The following is a 17,304-nucleotide window of genomic DNA, read 5'->3' on the forward strand; positions in this document are numbered from 1 at the left end:
GTACTCATGTCAAGACAAACAATCAGGTAAATTTCCTTTTCATTCAAGTCTGAGTCTTGGACAGTGAAATATTTACAAATGGGCCGGCACTCTCAACAGTGAGTCATTTATTGGCAGACCAGGACTACAATTATGCCTAATTCTTTTTGCCTTATATAGTCCACATTATTTTCATTTATTAATGCATAAATGATTGCAGAAGTTAAAGGGTTTAGAGAATAACTTATAACCTCAGTCAGGTGATCCCACTATTAATAAGGAGACATACTCACATGTGTGTGCTCGCAGGTGTATGTATGCACATGAATATGTATCTACACATATGCACATATATAAAATACACATGGATATTTCATATAAATAAGCTTTTTCTGGAAGGATACACAAGTTGCCAGTTCTTATCTCTCTAGGCAGTGAGACCAGAAGTTCATAGGATTAAGAAGGGAAATTTAACTAGTTTAAAATTTTAAAAATTAGGATAAATTAAGTTGGCCCTATTTTCCAAAGCTTTGCAATGACCAGTGGAGCATCTCCTAAGCAATGTCTGTAATAAGTTCTCACATACATATTCCAGGCTTCTGGAATCCCTGGTTCCACCCAATTATTGTTTCAATGGCACTTGATGATACAGTGTAAGGAGTGAACACTCAGTGTTAGGGACTTCTTGCTTCTGTTACAGTGGAATTGAAAACACTCCTCTCTTTCAGATGGAGCCTCTACAAAAAGCTCTGGATGTAGCTAGAGAAGACAACAGAAAGCTGGCCATGAGCCTGGAGCAGGCTCTCCAGGCAAATAATCATCTGCAAACAAAGCTTGATCAGGTTCAAGAGAAACTGGAAAAGAAAGAACTTGAGCGACAGAATTTGGAAACCTTCAGGTAAGGGCAGTATAGTCACAGTGTACTTAGGGAAGAGACTCTGGGAGAGTACGTTTGGTTCCTTCACATAAACTAGTTAAACCTTTTCTCCTACTTTGTTGTTTTGTTTTGTTTTGTTTTTTTACAGATTAAAAGATGTATTTTTATTATTATTCTGTGTGTACGTGAGAAAGATTAGCCCTGAGCTAACATCTGTCACCAATCCTCTTTTTCGCTGAGGAAGACTGGCCCTGGGCTAACATCTGTGCCTATTTTCTTCCACTTTATATGGGATGCCGCCACAGCATGGCTTGACAAGTGGTACATCGGTGCGCACCCGGGATCCGAATCCTGGGCCGGTGCAGTGGAGCGCGAGCACTTAACCGCTATGCCACCGGGCCAGCCCCTCTTTTCTCCTACTTTGAACTAGTACTCCCAGCAGAGCCATGTTAAGGAACCGGGCATAGCTGAACAGCAGCAGGTACTAGCTGGCCAGGGTATGCTCGTTTGGATCTCCTTTTCAGCTCTTCCCTCATCTAGTATCAAGCTCCTTCTGTACATGATGGTTAAACCAAAATTTGAAGGCTATTGGTTAGAAGGGACACTGGCATGTTTTTGTGAAGCCTTTTCTATCTAAAAGCTTATCTGTCCTTTAAAAGCATGATTTGGAAAAGGAATAACAGCAGCCTGGATGGGAATAACCCATCTAAGCAGATGCTAAACCATCATTGTCCTCAGTTTTGGCTTGAGATTGCTTAGGTCAAAGCCAGCAAGTTCAGGTCAAGCCACTGAAGTTTTGTCTTAAACGGTATCTAGGTAAATATGATTTAGATATTAATAACATTCCATGAGAATTTGTACCCAGGGGAAATGCAGTGTGCACCTAGATCTTTATTTCTTTCACGTAGTGAACTATTGATATAGGAGACAGATGTAAGCTAAGGCAAAGAAGGTATTTTTCGTATTTGTGATCCGTGCAAATTTTATATTCTGTGAAATGTTGCTGCCTCAAGACTATTCAGTATTGGTTAAAATAAGAGTATGTGTTTCACTCTTTTGGTTGGATCTCTTTATATTAAATGACTTTTTGTTTTTAATGCTACAGGTAAATGCTTTTTCTCGTCTGTTAATGAGCTCCAGATCAGTGAGGTTCACCTGGTGACTGATCTGCTTCTTGTTCGTAAATCATACACCTTTTGGACAGTCCCGCATTCCCCTCCAGATCTCTCTTACCTCCTAAGATGATTTCTAAAGGTGATTTTTTGTCTGTCTTCTTCAAAACAGAGATCGCCTGACTGAGGAATCCAAAATGGAAGCAGAATTGCATGCTGAACGCATAGAAGCTCTAAGAAAGCAATTCCAAACGGAGAGAGAAACTGCAAAGAAAGCAGCACAACGGGAAGTGACTGAGGTAGGAGTTAGGTGACAAGCCTCCCCTTCTAGGAGGAGGACCAGCTACGTGACGTCCGAGAAGGGCTGGGGTTGTTCTTGGGCTCTCCTAATGCCCCCTTGACCAGTAAGCCGGATGCAGTCAAGCCCTCTCTATGCTGTTTGTAAATCGACACACAAAAAACCAGTTTCTGATATACAGTTCTCTGCCCAGTGAAGCAATGTCTTGATGAGAGCTTTCCCATCAGGGAGTGATAACTGAGTGGGACAGAGGAAGGAGGAGACTGCCATCTGGTAGACAGATATCCAGTCACCTGTCTCCTCAGTTCACCTAACTAGCACCCATCATGCATCTGCCGTCTCCTGAAAGGCGCATATAAAAGCAGTAGAAGATACGGTCCATGCTCTGGTGTGTGCTAAGTGACCCTTGTTTAACTGTGATCTCCACTCTTTACAAGACAGATAGGGAAGACATCAGAAGACCTTTCTTGGATAGCTAGAGGCTCTGTGCAATTCTGAAGGAATTCAGAGTAAGGGAAAGTTTGTTTTAGGTTGGTTGGGTGATAGAAGAAGGGAAGCTTAACGAAAGTGCAGGATTGAGACTGGCAGAGCTGACAGGGCTGGGACACCCCATATAAGAGGATGAACACAGCTTAGTTACACAACTGAACAGGACGTGTGAGCAAATGAGGAGGATTGCCTCTTGCTCAGAGCAGACACTTTGGGAAGTGTCTGAGAGTGAGTAGCTTAGATGGGACCAGCTGGTAGACGGCCCTGACTACCAGAATGTTGGATGTGAACTGTTAGGTAAAAGTGGGGCACTCTAGGTTTCTGAGAAGAGAGGGGTATGATGTGAGCACAATTTCAGGAAGGTCAGTCTGATAGCAGTGGAGAGTAGGCAAGAATGAGGAGAAACTGGAGACATGGAGGCTCAAGAAAACCAGAACAGTTACTTTGGCCTTTAAATGGTTAGGGCCAAGCAAAGTAGTTCTGTTGAAAATAGAGAACAATTAAATCAGAAATCCATTTTGACAGAAGAATCACCAAACATACACTACCTGTATCATGAGCAAAGGGGAAGGAAGAATTAAAGTAATTCCAGGACTTGGTTGGGGTAGCTGGTCTGTATTTTGCCAAACTTGGTGCATTTAGCAATTGCAGTTTACAGAGACCATTCACAAAATCAAATTCAACTATTTATATAGTGCTTTGTAAATTGCCAAGTACTGTATCAGTATTAAAACTATAAAAAGCAAATTCTGTGGGAAACAAAAAGGTACACTGAGGGGCTGGCTGGGTGGTGTAGTGGTTAAGTGTGCACGCTCTGCTTCAGCGGCCCGGGGTTCGCAGGTTCAGATCCCGGGCGTGGACCTATGCACCACTTATCAAGCCATGCTGTGGTGGCATCCCATATAAAGTAGAAGAGGATGGGCACGGATGTTAGCCCAGGGCCAATGTTCCTCAGCAAAAAGAGGACTGGCAACTGATGTTAGCTCAGGGCTAATCTTCCACAGCAGAAAGAGGAAGATTGGCAACAGATGTGAGCTCAGCACTAATCTTCCTCACACACACACAAAAAGGTGCACTGAAATTAAAGTTATCTTTAATCAGAGATAGTTGTTCAGAATACTTATAAAATTTAAATCCTTTTAACAAGGATCAGTGACGACTGTCAACTTGTGAGGCGACCGAGACAAGGGGGAGTGTGACGTCAGTGAGAAGTTAGCAGCAGGAGTGGGCTGGGGCTCCACCCAGGAGGAGCCCCACCTCTGCCTCTTATCAGCAATGTGTGAATTTACTGTCGGTGCAAGTGACTTAACTTCTCAGTCTGTTTCCTCAATCATAAAGTGGAAATCACCACAACTACTTTCCAGGATTGTTTTTAGGGTTAAATTGTAAAATATATGTCAAGTGATTATCACAGTGCTTGAACAACATCAGTACAAAGTAAGTGATACTTGTGAGGGCTTACCCAGTTCTAGACAAAGCTGTGATGGAGGTGATGGTGGCATACCTAACAGGAAGTTAGTTGGGTGGTAATAAAAGACTAACACTGTGGCGTGCAGTTAGGATCTGAAGGAAGGAGCTAGTTTAGACAGAAGAGGTACAAATAACTTGGACATCTTTCTTTTATAGGTTAAATACTATCAGCTGTAGAGAATACCACCTTCCTATCTTCTCCCTTCTCGGCTGGCCTCTTCCTAAAAATCAAGTGGCACTGATTTAAGGGCACATGAGGAAGAGGGGAACTCTGTAAAGTAATTTACTGTTAAAAGATAAATTGAGGCATATTAAAAATTAAGAGTTTATTTGACCAAAAATCAATTCGAATTGGGCAGCATCCAATCTAGCAGATAGAAAGGAGCTCTGAGGAGCAGTACAAAATGAAACACTTTTATAGGCAGAAGGGAGCAGGAACAAGTTATAGCAAAAAAGTGGTTGGTTATTGCAAAGTTAATTTCCTTTAGAGGATGGCAGGGGTCTATCAGGCATATTACCCAACTGGTGTTTACCAGGCAATTCCCGATTGACCAGTTTAAGAGCCCATTTCTGGGAGAGCTGAACCTGTAATTAATTTAAGTCTTGGTTTTTGACATAAGGTTTAGCATAAGTAACTCCATTTTGGGCTGTTGTCTTGTTTTTAAACAATTCCTCCCCCTTTGATCAGACTCTCAGCCTAACTGAGAGATGTAATCAAAATTTAAGGCATTAGCACTACTCCCAGCTACTGCTCTGGAGTTCTTGTAGTTTTTTGCTGAATCTCTGTGTGGTATTCACAGGTCACGACTTTGGGTTCACGTTCTTTAAGTCAGTCATTCTCTTCATTCCTTTTCAGATGTTCTAGTCTTAGATCATTTGCTTGGGCGTTAGCAGCTATGAGCATGCCTTTAAAGCTTTTGAGAGAATACAGAGCACCAGGGAGACTACTGAGATTATTATAAGCAGGATAATTCCCAACGGTGGAGGGCACTTCGGAGCCATGGTTCTCAACATCCAAATCAATCAGAATCAAATAAATCAAAGAAAGACCCCATTGAAAGAGTCACTTTCTTAAGCTAACTGGCTTATTCAGTGATCTTACAGAGCTGAGCCCCAACTTCCCCAGGAATGTCATAACTGCCTAAGTGCAGCAGGTGGTGCTGACCATAGCACAGACACCTCCTTGCTCAGCTGAAAGATAATCCAAGGCTATCCTATGATCAAGAACAACTTTGGCCAGAGACTCTAGGGGCTTTTGTTGGGCAGCTATTGTTTTGGCAGCAGATTCTGTAATATCTTCAAGAATTAAGGAGAGGTTCCTGATGGTAGCCTCATTTGCACTTACTCCTAGCCAAGGCATTAGGGATCTACCAAAGGAAGCTAATTTTGAATTATGAATGCCTCCTGGTAATTCCTGATTGAGTCTGTGGCTCGAGACTGGAAATGTGACAGCCATGGAGGCCAGTAAAATTTAAGGGTCTGTAGACCATACAGGTGATTTTATTCTGGTTACCCTTGCCTTATGTCACTTTCTTTGTACAGAGCCTGGATGCAAGGTTCCCTAGGTTTGGAGTTTTTAACCAGGGTCAGGAAAATGGACCTCCAGGGTTAGGGAGTCTGTCACAATAGAGAGGGGCTGAGTTTGTTCCAGAGAAACCGAGGCATTGGAAATCAGGGAGAAGTTTGTGATGGGCAGAACTACAGGATCACCAGCATCGTGGCAAATCCAGCAGTTGTTGGGAGATTGGATTACCCGCCTTTGCAATGGCCTGAGATATGTGAACAATGGCATCATCTTTCCAAGCCAGAGAAAGGCAAAATGTGGACAAAAGAATCATAAGGACCTTCGTGGTGTAAGAATTAGGAAAAGGATGGTCCGAGAGAGAAAGAATGGAAAGAAAGGTTCTTGTTCTGACATCTTGGGAGGACACAATCTACCCTGATGTCAGGTGGAGCCTTCTTCAGTTGTGAAATATGCACCCAAAGTTCAACACCTTGTAATTTGGCAGGGGTATCAGTGGTCAAGAGTACTTGGTAGGGTCATTTCCAGGAATCTCATTTTTGCAAAATCATCAATGTAAAACAATAACTGTCTGTAAATGACAAGAGACTTAAAAATACCCATGGTTAAAGATCTGATGAGGGTTCATTATAATAAAATTGACAAGGAAATTTGGTTATTTTTGTGACATACAACATTTTAAGATAATAACTGGAATTCTGACTGATAATATTATACCAGGACATTATCAGCTTTTTAGGAATTTCATACAATTTCTAAAACACTTAGATTATATTTGTATGATGCATGTTATTAATATAAGGTGGTTTATCATCACTTATTTGACAATGCTTCCCGTATAATTTAACATACCAAATAAACCTAATTAGTTTAACATCTCTCTTTTACTAGGCGAGAGACAAATCCTTTGAGATTTTCCAGGGGCCCTCTGGGAAATCTCAAAGTTACTTTGAGGTCAAAAAGACTATTTAGAGTTTGATTTTGGGAAGTTGTCAAAACATCAAAAGGTTTGAACAATTGACTAAATAGGATCATAGATAATTGTGAAATGATAATTATTTAACCAAAGTGACAATAGAAGATTTTAGAGGCAAATACAGAAGGTTACATAATTGTGAACAAAACTTGGCTCTTTGATTACTTATGAAAACCCAGTCTTCTCAATAAGCACCAGTGTACTTTTGATATTAAAATTCATTATTTAAAAATTTAAGGGGCCAGCACAGTAGCATAGTGGTTAAGTTCATGTGCTCTGCTTCGGCGGCCCAGGGTTCACAGGTTCAGATCCCAGGCATGCACCAACGCACCGCTTGTCAAGCCATGCTGTGGCGGCGTCCCATATAAAGTGGAGGAAGATGGGCACGGATGTTAGCCCAGGGCCAGTCTACCTCAGCAAAAAGAGGAGGATTGGTATCAGATGTTAGCTCAGGGCTAATCTTCCTCACACACACACACACACACACACACACACATTAAATCCATTCCCATCTTAGCCAGCTTGACCACACATAAAATTCCTTTCCCAAGATTCCTTTTCCACAGACCTTCTACAACTTTTTTTAATATCCATTCAGATTTTGTTCTATTTTTTTCCTCTTTCTCATTATGGAACAAAGAATCATTTTACTTTCCATACCTACTTTTCATACACAGTTGTTTCCTTTCAAACTCTTATTATTTCTAAATAGTTTTAATTACATATAGTGATTTAGAAGTCTTGACCCTTAGAATCCTTAATTCCTAGTGAAAACTAAGAAGTAAGCAATTGTGGACTGTCTGTTGCACTAGCATTCTGTGGATTGGTGTTTATAAATATATTTCATAGCTTCTAGAAGTATATTCTTTCTTATAGTAAACTTTCCAATGTGGCACAAAATATGTTTACTAATAGACCCAAATATATTTATTTCCTCTGTAAAAGGAAGCCTAGGGGGAAAAATCTATGTTTAATAGTTAATGTTTCAGTATTTTATCTCATTTGGAAATGATCTAGATGTTCAATGAATAGCATTCATTTAATTTATCTCAGTGTAACTTTAAGGTTTCAAGTTACCAAAAAGATTTTGGAAACTTTTTAAGTAGACATATCATAAAGCATAATTATTATTGAAAAGTTTATGAATAAACTTTCATCTTACATCTAGTTAATTCACTTATTCTTAAAAATTATGTTTAGATTACTCATGAAAATTTCATGAGACATTAAACAGCTAACCATCATCTTAAATTATCTTTCTTGCTGGCAAACTCTGTAACAGAGATAACATGGTCTTATTTGACTTTTAGTAAAACTAGGTAGAATAAAAGTATTATAATTAATTAGAATTTAATTTTAGAATTATCAGCATTTTTTAATTAAACCAACAAACTTAAACTAGCTTTTATTTACTGAAGATTATCTTAGATCATGTGAACTTGAAAAACATTTAGGTTAGTTTCTATATGTCTTTTGAGGAAGATTAGCCCTGAACTAACATCCGTTGCCAATCTTCCTCCTCTTGCTGAGGAAGATTCGCCCTGAGCTAACATCTGTGCCAATCTTCCTCTATTTTATATGTGGGACACCTGCCACGGCATGGCTTGAAGAGCGGTGCGTAGGTTCGCACTCAGGATCCAAACCTGTGAACCCCAGGCTGCCGAAGCAGAGCGCACAAACTTAACCACGACGCCACTGGGCTGGCCTCAATTTCTATATTTCTGAGAGCATACTTGATATATATAAACACTTGTTTGCCTTTAAGCCAATTAAATAGAACTCTTTACAAATTAATTTTGGCAATACCATCTGGAGATAGAAAAAAAAAATCACAGTATCTATAACATGCATACATAGACAATCATAAACATACAGACACAGAGCTCTTATAGGTTTTGTTTTAAAATTTTAGCCGTGAAACAGGTACAATAATGCAAAACTCACTAGTTTATAAAAGAACAGTTGGATCCAAATTTTGTTCCTGGCAGATGGAATAAGTTAAGGTTACCTGCTCAGATGGCTAAAGCTTTTTACTAATATTTGTGAAAGAGACTTTTAAGATTTTTCAGAGGCCTCGTTTTCAAAATAACCTTTCCCCTTTTTTTTTTCCCTCCTCCTCCTGATAAGAATTAGCTTGGTTCCTGGAGAAGACCAGGTTAGAATACTTACATCTCAAAAGGCACAGAGAAAGAATGCAAGTTCCACTAAGAAGGACTTGTTCCCTAAGTCCAGATCTTTTACAATATCTGCAAGTTTTGAGATGAATAGGGGAGGTTTGGGGATTGGTAAAAAGGATAGGTGGGCTTTGAATTGTTTCTAGAGCCACATTTCTATTTTTGTAAAGACTCAGCTTGTAAGACAAGTAAAGACAAATACAGTTGTTTTTAATTTCTCAAAGAACTGGGTTGCAACCTGAATGATATGGAGGCTGCCCCACCCATCCAACTACATTCTCTTCACTTGGCTTCTTTATATCAGGGAGAAGATCTTTAACTAAGATGGAAATCAAAGATTCCTAGGTTCTAGATTTAGAGCTGTGTGTCTTTGGAATGTTTCAGTAAATCCTTCCACAAAGGCTTCAGAATGTTTTTCTTTCCCTCCAGGTACATATTTCATTTTAGCTTAGGGGAGAAGGCCTGAAAAAAGATCCTATCAGGCTCTGAATATCAGGTTCCAGTTTGGCCAATTTCTGACCATAGAGCTACTTTAAAAAAAAATTCTTTCAAATATATGGCCAGGTCTCAGCTGGGGCAAACAGTAAATACTCCTGGCGATATTGAACAACCCCATGGATGCAAGAGGCATCCCCAAAGAGGGTGCAAAAGATACTGCCCTCCTAAGATCCAGAGCCACAACCAAATATAATCAAAAGACAGACAGACTTAGACAACTCCCCTGAGAGCTGGCAAGAGGCAGTTGCCACAAAGGAGTGCAGCTCACATTTCTGTCCAGCCATATTTTTAGGGCCCCCAACCTGACAATTGCCAAGCCAAGTTCCCAGGACACGTAACAAGACAAACAAGAAGACAATAGCTGTCCCTGGGAGAGAAAGGATCAACAACCATGGGTACCTGAAAGCAAATTCATGAGTCAGAATTCAAAGATCTAATTCTTACCGATGTTTTTGCCTGCCAATCTGAATTTGGAAAGGAAAGGACAGGTGAAATTTTACTTTCCTGTCTTCGACCAGGCACCACAGATAGACATCTGCGAGAGCTGACTTTGGTAAAAATTCTCCCCTTTGGCCAGCTTCTGCTAGTTTTCCCAGATCCCATCTGTGGGCTCTGGAGCCAGTGGGGTGTCACAGTGGGTCTCATCCTGGTCATCAGAAACTGTAGACGAGGAAAAGTCCTTACCCTCTACCCTTTATGTGAGAGCCCTTCTGTTCTAGGATACCTCTTAAACGGATACGCTTATCTAAGTTACAGGTTTTCTGCTGTGGCTGCTGTGATTCAGAATTCTCTTTGATAAGGCTAACCTGCTTGTCCAGCCTTAAAACAAAGTTTTATTCACCTGAGGCCCCACACTGGACCCAATCCAGTTTAAGTCAGACCCAGTCCCACTCCAGCCAGCCTCCAGACCTAGTCCAGAAAAAGAAATGCTCAAATAAAGTCTGAAAGCTCGTAATGCAAAACCTGCAGAGCTAGGATCCAAGAGGGACTTACCCACGACCTCCAGAACCAGGCCACTCACGGGCTACTGACACCTCGCCGCTCGTTGCTCCTGGGGGCCGTCAGGGACTCTTTCTGGTGGTTTCTGACACCAGAACTGTTAACATTTTTAATATGCCTTAGTTTATCTTTTAAGAGTTTATTTGAGCAAAAATCAATTTGAATCAGGGAGCATCCAATCTAACAGATAGAAAAGAGCTCCGAGGAGCTGTACAAATGAAAGGCTCTTATAGGCAGAAGGGAGCGGGAACAAGGAAGTTATACCAGGCAAAAAAGCGGGTTGGTTACTGCAAGGTTACTTGCCTTTAGGGGACCGCAGGGGTCTAGCAGGCAGGTTACCCAGCTAGTGCTGATCAGGCGATTCCTGACTGACTAGTTAGAGTCCATTTCTGGGAGAGCCAAGACTGTAATTAAGTCTCAGTTTGGTGATATAGGGCTTAGCATAAGCGACTCCATGTGGGGCCTGTTGTCTTGTTTTTAACAGTAATCACTATGCTATTTTTCCACTAGACAAGTTTATTAAAATTTTTAAAAACAAAAAAGCAATATTATGAAAATACATGCAATGATAATCAATAACTGACAAGTATTTATATAAACTACCATATAATTTATTTTCACTTCTCCAGACATGAGTGACAGAAAGGGAGAGAGAAGCTTAAAGCGAGGTGATGATCACTGAGCAATCCCTGTGTGCCGGCCTCCACATTCCCTCTCTCCTTTATCCTACTTGCCTGTTATCTGACTCCTGTCAGCTAGGCCAGTCACACACTGTCCCAGTGATGAACCTGAGGCTCAGGGAAGTTCATTATCCAAAATCACTTGGCCAGTACGCAGTGAAGCTGGGGTCTGAGCTCAGGTCTGTCTGACTCCAAAGCCATGCTCTTAAAAAGCAAATGATGAACATACGTCTACATTCTTTATCTGTTCTAGGGAAGAGTGTGTTCTTTAGTCTGAAAAATTATGGAAATCACAAACCCGCTTAATCAGACATCATCATTATTGCCTCATTTACCCTCCTTTTTAAAAGAAAGGTCCAAAGAGAACAAAATATAGGGACAAAGCTAAACATAAGCTTTTCTTACTGAATGAAAAGTAAAAACGTTCTCATTTTCCCTTTGTGTTCCACAGCTGAAGAAAGCCCTTGATGAAGCCAACTTCAGATCAGTGGAGGTATCCCGGACCAACCGCGAGCTGCGGCAGAAACTGACAGAGCTGGAAAAGATACTGAACAATAGCAAGGAGAAAATAAAGAACCAAAAGGCCCAAATTAAGCTCCACTTGTCGGCTAAGGCGAATAATGCTCAGAATATAGAGAGGATGAAGGTTGTATGAGAAACCCTAAATCTCCCCTAACTTCCTTAGTGTCTGATGAGGATCCAGGCAGGCGGTGGTGTCTGGGGAGGATGGTCTCATAGCACTAACACCACCGTGTGTTCTCCGGGCATTACAGCTACACCTGCGAGGGGGCAGATGGCCTTGGGGGGACTGTCTCTTTTTCCAGTGGAGATACTGTGGTGTAAACATTCGGTTTCTCATTAGCCACCAGTGTCACGTTCTGGCTCCCCCTCTGTCTCTTCCGTGGTGTGTGTACAGGACTGGGCTCTTTCCGGGTCAGTGGGCTGGAGGGGAGGAGAGCCCAGCAGGAACTGATAACTGTGGGTCTCATGTGGGATTCTCTCTGTCATCCTATAGGCAAAAAGAGCAAGCCAGTTTTTGCACTGATCATCTTTCTATGTTATTTCCACATTTACTTTCAGCAAATAGAAAAAGAATTGAGGCAAATGGAGCTAATTAAGGATCAATATCAGAAAAAAAACTATGAACAGGTAGATTATTTCCACAAACTCTATGTTTACATGCACATAAAATGTACAGGCTCACCAGCTGTCTCCCTCTTTGTGCCCCACCAGTCACTGAGTATCCAGCAATTTGTGTCTGAAATGACTAACCTACAGAAAGAGATGCAGCTCTTGGCCAAGAGCCAGTATGATACCTCTGCCCGGAATAGACAGCAGGAGCTGCGCCTAGAGGCGGAGCAGAAAATAAGGCAGGAACTGGAGTACCGGTGCCAGGTACGAGGCTTCCTGAGAGTCATCTCAGATTGTCAGCAGATGACATGTGCCAAAACCCAGCTCTACAGCACTTAGATCTTCTCAATTCTATAAAAGAGAACAAATTTGCAAGTTGTTTATCTTAGCTAAGTCCTTGGAATCATAGTATCTAGGAAAAGCCTGCAGCTTTGGATATGGTACATGCTCTCCATTTTCAACTTAGTAAACACAATGTTCATTTTTCAAGAACGAGTCTAGCTCACATATGCAGAATACTGATTACTGAGGAAGACTTGTGAGTTGAGTTTCCTAGTCTTTCAGGAGCCGTGGACCCCCTGGTTCTGCCCTGGAGTACAGGTACACCTGGTGCTGTCACAGGACTTTTCACTATTCCCAACGTGATCAAAAGATAACATGATGTCATTGAAAGGGACTTCAAGAGGTCATCAAGCCCTGGCCTTCCAACCGAGAGTGTCTGCTATGAAAATACCCTTCAGTTCTGGAAAGTGATGTTAATCACTTTTTCTCAGGAGAATCCATAAATCAAAGTCAAAATCTGTAATCATATACACATATGTATACTGTAGGTTACACTGAAAATAAGTTTTTATCTTGTATTGTGGTAGCACCTGAGGTTAGAAAGTACCCCATTATCCTTTCATAATTTGGTTGCCCATTTATTACAACATTGAAGCATTTTGTTCCATATGGTATGTTGGGTGTATGTAAAAATCTTTGTATCTCGTTTTCAGGAATTAGAAGAAACTATCAGACACCTGAAGAAATGTAAAGAGGCAACAGAGAATAAACTAAAAGAAGCCAGTGTGGAATCAGAACAGGTAAGCCAGACTCATGGACATAAAGTCTTAGACGTCTCCTCAGACAACCCAAGTCAGTGTAAAATCCTCACTACCTTAGCTGTCAGAAATCGGAAAGAACCAACAACTTACCAAGTATAGTCTCCATTATAAAGAATAATTTTTAGATTAATATTGTGTCCTGATGAGCAATAACAGAATGCTGAAATATTGATTAAACCTGAAGTCCAAGTCCCTACCACTAAATATAAGGGAGGACAGTGTGTGTGGACTTTAATGCATTATTGTTTGACATGAACTAACGCCAGTGGAAGCTCTTTGTTCCATCAACAACTGGAAGTGTCAAGCAGGCCATATTAATTTGTGAATTTGTTTTCTGTGTTCTAATATTTTAAACCAGCCTTTTTGAAGGTATTTAAAATCATACATTTTTAGAGCTGGAAAGGATCTTTGAAATCATTAGTCTACCACAACTACCCCTCATTTTCCAGATAAGAAAACAGATTCTTAAGCTTAAAGTATCACAATGATGTTGCTGTCAGTTGGTCATGATTTGTCCCTTTTATAGGCATTAAATTACATGACAATATCAGCGTCATAATGGTATGTTAGAAATAATCTGGACTCGGACAAACCTGCTTGAATGCCAGCTGTGACACTTACTGTGCCCTTAAGGAAGTTACATTTACTTTTTTTTAAACTCATCAGTTACCACATCCATAAAAGTCAGGAAGTTAATATCTACTACAGACATAATGACGTTTCAGTCAACACCCGACCACGTATATGATGGTGGTCCCATAAGATTAGTAGTAGCCTAGGTGTTTTGTGCAGGCTGTACCTTCTAGATTTATGTAAGTGCACTCTATGGCGTTCACACAACGATGAAATCGCCTAACAAGGCATTTCTGAGAAAGTATTCCTGTTGTTCAGCAATGCATGACTGTACCCTGTTATTCTGATAGATGGCTCCAAGTAAGTTTCAGTAAATGTTAGCTCTCTTCTCATTTGCCACACAAGAGGAGACATGATGTACAATGCCATTTCAAGCATCTTTCCCTCCACTCCTGGTAAGGAGTGCTGGAGAAAGGAGGGGTTTGGTTTGGTTTAGGGGTAGGAGTGTCATTGTCATCAGGATGCACAAACAGACCTGGGAAGTATCTTAGCTTTGTACCTTTCTAAAAGTTAAATGACCAGGGCAGCTCTATCTTCTCTCTCTACATTGTACCCACACTGTGAGCTGGCTAATCTGGGACAAGTACATAGTAGCACATATTTATTGAGGACCTGTTATTTGGCAGGCGCCATGGTAGGGGATGGAGATACGGGTGAACAAGCCAGACGAAGCCCCGCTCTCATGGAACTTGCCTTCTCCCAGGCAAGAGAGAAATACACCACCTCCTCAGCTTCAGAATCAAAAACCGAAAATTCTGTCCATGAAACAGATAATCAAAGGGGAAAACTGTCATTTTACTTTTTATTCTAGAGGATATGTTCTAGAGTTTTGAAGCAACATTTATAAATTATTGGCTCTACCTTCAAAATACCAAAGTATCCCAAATACTTAGAAAAATGCCAGGCACATATAGGCCCTCAGTAAATATTTGTGAATATTGATTCCAGATCCTCTTCAAAAGCAGACTATTAAGAGGGATTATTTTCAAGTCTAACAAAGATAATTTGGAAGTTTGTGCTAAGGAGCTGAAGTATATAATATTTTGATGATAAAGGAAATAAAAAGAATACAACTTACAATAAGCTGGTCTAGTTTTTTACTAGTTCATTCTATTACCTTCATAAAGCACAACAGAAACATCTAGCCTTTACAGTTTAGGGACTTGGGAGAAGTATTTAGTCTTAGAGAACCGAACTCAAAAATTCAAAATATGGTTTGAACTACCACATTCATTTTCGCTGCCACCCTGTACTTCCATTCTTATTTTTCCCCTGAGTCGTCTCTTGCCCCAGTTCACATCCAGGAAACAGTAACAGGTGCATGAAAAGCAGCAGCTTGCATGCCTCTCTAACTTCGCCTTCAGACCCTGCTCTCTCATCTATAGCATGTGTATTGTGCAAACAGATTGCAAGGACCTTGCAGTCACAATTTGGGTCTTTTCATATCTAGGTAAAAAGTCTTTTGAACTAATACAACAATGAGCTAATACAACAAAGAAACCGTTATAAGTTTTTGGTGTAACTTTTAATGATAACATTGATGTGTTCAGATAACAGCTAACCTGGAAGAAGCTCACCGTTGGTTTAAGTGCAGGTTCGATGGCCTACAACTTGAGCTGACAAAGAACCGGCTGCAGAGGCTTCCCCGGGAAGACAGGTGGCGGGAAGAGGTAGGGTATTTAGACACGGCTGTCTTAAGCAATTTTGGATTTGTTCCTTCTCAGATTTCTAACTACAGAAGGTCCCTCTTCATCCATCTCCTCTCTCCACTCATCTTCACTGTTTAAAGCCGTAGTTCTTTAAACTACTGCTAGGAAATCAATGAACTAAATTTTTTTCTTAGAAGTTCCACCTCTCCCAAACTGTCTAGATTAGAACCACCTACCCTGATGAATGAATGATATTCATAAAGACAAAATAAAGCCTCAGCTCTGCACAGTGTTAGGTATGTTTTCTTTCCAGCAGGACCAAGATCAAAGGCATGACGTCATGCCCAGCCAGTCGGCTCTACATCGATGGGAGAGCAAACAGAATCTGAGACTTGTGCCCAAGAAGTGTCACTCTGAACTAGAGAGAAAGGGCCGTCCTTGACAGAGGAGCTTCTTCATTGACAGCCACACTGCCCTGCTTCCCTGAGACCAGCACCTAGGGCTGGCCTGTTTCAAGTCCTCAGAACGTGAAGTCTTCGATGTGGGCTGAAGATTTTGGACCTGAGTTTTTATCCTTTTATGAACTCTTTGATATCAATACAGAACCACCCCATCTTTTTTGTCCCTTTCCCCATTTTCCACCCAATAAATGTATATTAATTTGTTGTATGATAGGAGATGCTGTTGCATGATACTTGACCAGCCATTTTTCTAACATTTTATCAAAAATCATTTAGTGAGGTGCTAGGTGTTATGGCTACTAAGTGATATGATACTTTGTTTCAATGAAGTGTCCTAGTCTAACATCCAGTAAGATAATCCCTGGAAATAGAATCACTGGGAAAATGCTAAAAATTCTTCCACTGTCTTGTTAACTTACTTATACTCTTCTATGCTGGGTAATTACCAGCACATCTTTAATAAAAGACTATATCTCTATTCTTTATAAGATATCTCAGATTGTATGTACAGCTTCCTTGGACATTTATAAAGCAGTTTATTGAATGCGGCTGTCGGCTCTGTTTAGGGAGACTATGCCTGACCAATGCAGCTCTCCCTTACTATAGTAAGCCATAACTTCAGCTTTATCTTTTTATTTCAGATATTGAGTGCTGGATTAGGTGATCCATACTTCATGTATGTAAAAAGCTGGCGTAATACCTTGCTTAGCTGATGCTCAAGTAATGGTAGCTGCTGATGATACTATCAGGGCCTAAATCAAGTGAGCAATTTTGAAATTAGAGTATCAAATATAAGACTGTCCGAGTTTGATGAGCCCACCACTCAGGTGAGACTGTTGATGACGGGCATGCAGAGGCAAGTTTATGGGAGGGCATCCATTCCTGTGTGTCTGACTTGGAGAATTGACAAACTCACCAACTGGCAGGCTGATGAAAGCATGTGCACTAAAGGAAGTTGTCATTGATCAGTGGACAAGTTTAAAATCACTTCCAATGGCTATTTGTTACCATAGCTTCAGAACAATCAATCTGTTGTCCCATCTATTGGGAAAGTGGGAACATTATAGTCTTCATGCCCCCTTTTGGTCTTTATATCATATGTTAGGACAGTGGCCCTGTAGAAGCATTTAATACTGATCAATAGACATCAAACAATGATTTTGTTAATCCAGGTGCAATATGAAGTGTTAGTACTGGTGCAGATACCTCTCTGGTTAGAAAAAAGAGAATTCATGGCTATTTTATTGCCCACA

The 17,304-nt window shown here is 40.7% G+C and overlaps 1 protein-coding gene across 10 annotated transcripts in view; it reads left to right on the top strand.

Moving 5' to 3' along the window:
• The window catches only part of CCDC150 (coiled-coil domain containing 150), a 79,941-nt gene extending 63,677 nt beyond the window's left edge, over nucleotides 1-16,264 (top strand). For 7 of the 10 annotated variants that reach the window (XM_087435529.1, XM_087435526.1, XM_087435528.1 and 4 more), the window contains 8 exons: nucleotides 708-877; nucleotides 2,141-2,267; nucleotides 11,526-11,720; nucleotides 12,155-12,223; nucleotides 12,308-12,469; nucleotides 13,201-13,287; nucleotides 15,492-15,611; nucleotides 15,904-16,264. In XM_087435529.1, coding sequence (XP_087291655.1) covers nucleotides 708-877; nucleotides 2,141-2,267; nucleotides 11,526-11,720; nucleotides 12,155-12,223; nucleotides 12,308-12,469; nucleotides 13,201-13,287; nucleotides 15,492-15,611; nucleotides 15,904-16,032 — 1,059 coding nt within the window. In that variant the 3' untranslated portion in view covers nucleotides 16,033-16,264. Of the gene's footprint in view, nucleotides 1-707; nucleotides 878-2,140; nucleotides 2,268-11,525; nucleotides 11,730-12,154; nucleotides 12,224-12,307; nucleotides 12,470-13,200; nucleotides 13,288-15,491; nucleotides 15,612-15,903 lie in introns of those variants that run through there. The other 3 variants (XM_014784703.2, XM_087435534.1, XM_087435527.1) reach the window with 2 other exon arrangements.
• Nucleotides 16,265-17,304: the final 1,040 nt, after the last annotated feature.

The sequence above is a fragment of the Ceratotherium simum genome, chromosome 9 (genome assembly GCF_057802395.1).
Source record: "Ceratotherium simum simum isolate JZ-2026a chromosome 9, ASM5780239v1, whole genome shotgun sequence".
Lineage (NCBI taxonomy): Eukaryota > Metazoa > Chordata > Mammalia > Perissodactyla > Rhinocerotidae > Ceratotherium > Ceratotherium simum.